The sequence below is a fragment of the Trifolium pratense genome, linkage group LG6 (genome assembly GCF_020283565.1).
Source record: "Trifolium pratense cultivar HEN17-A07 linkage group LG6, ARS_RC_1.1, whole genome shotgun sequence".
NCBI lineage: Eukaryota > Viridiplantae > Streptophyta > Magnoliopsida > Fabales > Fabaceae > Trifolium > Trifolium pratense.
In genome coordinates this window covers 26,010,839-26,014,281 of record NC_060064.1, presented here as the reverse complement: position 1 = coordinate 26,014,281, position 3,443 = coordinate 26,010,839, and the positions used below count along the sequence as shown (strand labels likewise).

At 33.3% G+C, this 3,443-nt stretch overlaps 1 protein-coding gene across 2 annotated transcripts; it reads left to right on the top strand.

Annotated features, from left to right (window-relative positions):
• Positions 1-358: 358 nt before the first annotated feature.
• Positions 359-3,235, top strand: LOC123888451. 2 transcript variants are annotated; one of them, XM_045937515.1, is made up of 5 exons: positions 359-917; positions 1,071-1,436; positions 1,553-1,895; positions 2,230-2,343; positions 2,498-3,235. In XM_045937515.1, exons 1-5 carry the CDS (start codon positions 600-602, stop codon positions 2,626-2,628), a joined length of 1,272 nt encoding a protein of 423 aa, XP_045793471.1. In that variant the 5' UTR covers positions 359-599; the 3' UTR covers positions 2,629-3,235. The 2 variants fall into 2 exon arrangements, with proteins under 2 accessions (XP_045793471.1, XP_045793470.1); XM_045937514.1 differs by having other exon boundaries at positions 2,495-3,235.
• The last annotated feature ends 208 nt before the right edge of the window (positions 3,236-3,443 follow it).

Sequence of the window (3,443 nt, the reverse complement as noted above, 5' to 3'; positions counted from 1 at the left end):
GTTAAAATGTTAATTGATCTACTCTATTACTCACATAAATACGCTTTATTTGATAGCTCCAGAAATACCGCTATGTCAAAGTTCAAATCGTAAATTTCACACTTCTCAATAATATATTAAAATGCGAATTGATCCACTAAATTTCTCGAAGAAAAAACCTAAAAAAAGGTAAAGTTTTAATTTTGACAATATTAAATTATTATTTTTAATTAATATATGGTAGTAACATCCCAATTCCTTAACCTATGAGTATCATACCCCGCGTGTATTTCACACTCACGAAACCGCGTGAAAATTGCCGCACCGCTCATTTTGTGTCTCTACAAATACACACACTCTTTCCTCTCCCACTCACACTCTCTCTCTCTCTCTCTCTCTCTCTCTCTCTCTCTCACACACCTTTTTTCTCTCTCCCATGTTTTCCATTTCTTCAATCATGGGTCCCTTCACACATTCCACATAGTTTTTCTTCTTTTTCTTTTCCTATTAATTTCTCTTCTCATCTCTCCAAAATCCCCAAATTTTCTTTTCTCTCTATTTTTTCCTCTGTTTTTTGCTCTGTTTTTGCTCTGTTTTTTTTGCTCTGTTTTTCCATTGCCATGGCTGAAAACTTAGCTGACGGAGAGTTCTGGTTACCACCACAGTTTCTCTCCGACGACGATGACATAACCACCGTACCCTTTTCACCAAAACACAAACCTGCTTCGTTTCTTGACAATGACGAAAATACCCTGCCTTTTCCTTCTGAGTTTCCTTATGGTTTCTCTTCCTCTGATCTCAGTTCCCCCATCGACTCTCTCGGTGGCTCAAGTGAAACTGAAAGCGATGAAGATGAACAACTAGCTGCTGAGTTGACTCGTCGCATGGCTCACCTCATTCTCCAACCTGATTCCAAAGAAACTGAAAATGATAACATGGTATATACAAAGTTTGAATTTTTTTTTAATTTTTGTTCAATGGAATAGGATTGTTTTTCATCTTTTTCAAATGGGTTTTTGTTTTTTGGGTTTTTATTAATTTTTTTATTTATTTGGTATTTTATTTATGATGTCGTTTTGTTCTATTTACAGGGTCGTTTTAAGACAGGTTCACCACAGTCAACACTGTGTGCTTTTGGGAGTGGCTGTAACTGCCGCAAAGGTTCAAGCCAAGGGAATAGTCCTAATGGTATCTGTGAAGATTCTTCTTCAAAGGCTACTTGGGATCTATTGCATGCTGCTGCTGGTGAAGTTGAAAGAATGAGATTGAATCAACAAAGTTTCAATCTTCCCAATACCACCACCAATGAACAACTCTTTGCTCCTCAAAGAAAATCTTCTCCTGTTACTGTTGCTGCTACTTTACCCTCCAAAAACAACAACACTGTTTCAACTTATCATGAAATGGGTTTTTTCACTCAACCATCATTTTCTCACCAGCAATTGCAAATTGCTCAAGTAAGCTTTTAATTTCATGAATTTCATAAATATTAATTTATTCTATGTTTTTTTTTTTTTTTAAGAAATGGGCTTAGTTTTTTATTTAATTTTAATTAAAATTTTGGTGATTTTAGATTCAGATGCTGAGGCAGCAGCAGATGGCAAAAAATCAGAACTCAATTTGGGGAGGTATGCAGAAGCAATGTGGGGGTGTATTTCAGCAAAGACAAAACAATCAAATGACACAAAACAGAGGAAAAAATGGTGGTGCTGATGGAAGAAACAACAACAATGGTGCTTTAGGTTTATCTTCATCTGCATGGCCAACACTTCAACATGCTAAAAATCAACAATTTCAAAATCAACAATATGGGTCTGGAATGAGAGCTGTTTTTCTTGGAAATAATTCTGGTAGAAGAGAAAGTACTGGTACTGGTGTATTCTTGCCTCGTCCTGTTGATTCAAGAAGAAAACCAGGTGAATCCATTTTTTCATGCTGTTTTTTTTGTCCTTATTTTAATTTGAAATATTGTCTTGTACGTTTTTGTTTTCATTTTCATTTGAAATTTTTTAAAGCATTTAATATGGTTGTTGAATATCATTACTATGGAGAATTTAAAATGCTACACTATGGTTGAATCTAGTACTACTTTATGCTATTAGTACGTTTATTTTTTTAGGTGTTTTTAATTGTTAATGTACGTTTTGTTTCTGGTTTTATTGTTTTGGTTGCGATGATGGTTATGTTATAATTTGTGGTTTATTACTTCACCAAAAAATTTAATGGGTTTGGTTGATTTGGTTTTTGCAGCTTGTGCAACTGCTTTGGTACCAGCTAGAGTGGCGCAGGCCCTAAATCTACAGCTTGAGGGCCAGCCGCAACAACAATTGCATCGTTTTAAAATCACCCCTAATGTTGAAAATGGTAATAATCAATTAAAAAATTTATATAATTATATTAATTTAATTTATTGAGTGTACTTGTCACTCCCCCTTATTTATGGAATTTTTAAATATTTTTTGGATTTATTTATTTTTTATTGAGTATTGAATCTTTGACTTTTGTGTATGTGCAGCAGCTGCGGCTAGGTTAAGGGGCAGTTATGTCATTTCACAACAGAAGCGCAGCAGCAGTAACAACATCAGCAGCAGCAGGCCACAGCCAGCAGTGAGCAATGAAATTAAGCTGCCACAGGAGTGGACTTACTGAAGATGATTGAAAATGAAATAATCTTTTGATTTGCTTGGTGAAGGAAAAAAAATAGTTGATTTTGGTTTTTTGTGAGAAGAAAAGGGTAGGGAAAAATAGTTTTATAAGAGAAAGAAATAGGTATTTTTGTTGTAAGTGAAGGTTTTTTTTTGGATGGAGAAGTAGGAAAAAAATAGATGATAAATAAAATGTATTTTTTTTATTTAGAGGTTAAAAATTTAAAATAATGTTAGAGCCTCTGGATAAAAAAAAAAGGAAAAGTAATGTAGCCTGACATTGCAGTGATAAATCAGTTACTTTTGTTCTTTTTGATGGGAGGTATTAGAAAGTTTCTCAAGGAAAGACAAAAATGGTGGATGGGTCAATTTTTTGCTTCTTTTTTTATGTTTGGTTTTATTAGGGTAATAGTAATAAAAAATGGGTTTGGGGAAGACAATGAAGAAATTTGGAAGGGGCTAAGACTAGATTTGCAGAGGTATTACAGCTCCTTTCTTATGTTTTGTTTAATCAAAATGGAATCATTTTGTGGGAATAGTTGTCATCATGCCAACCTGTCCACCTTAATTACCTTATTATGATTAATATACAAGGAATTTTTATTTTCTCATACTGTGTATCTTGTCTTTACTTTTGTGTATGGCTCCTTTTAATCTTAATTTTATGGAGAATGTTAACATATACATATATGATACATGTTAAGGTAATAAAAATAGAAATTATGTCTTAGAATTTGTGTATTTTAACTTTTCAAGCATTAAATGTCTTGTATCATTAAATGTTAATTTTTTATATTAAGATATCTTATCATGTGCCCT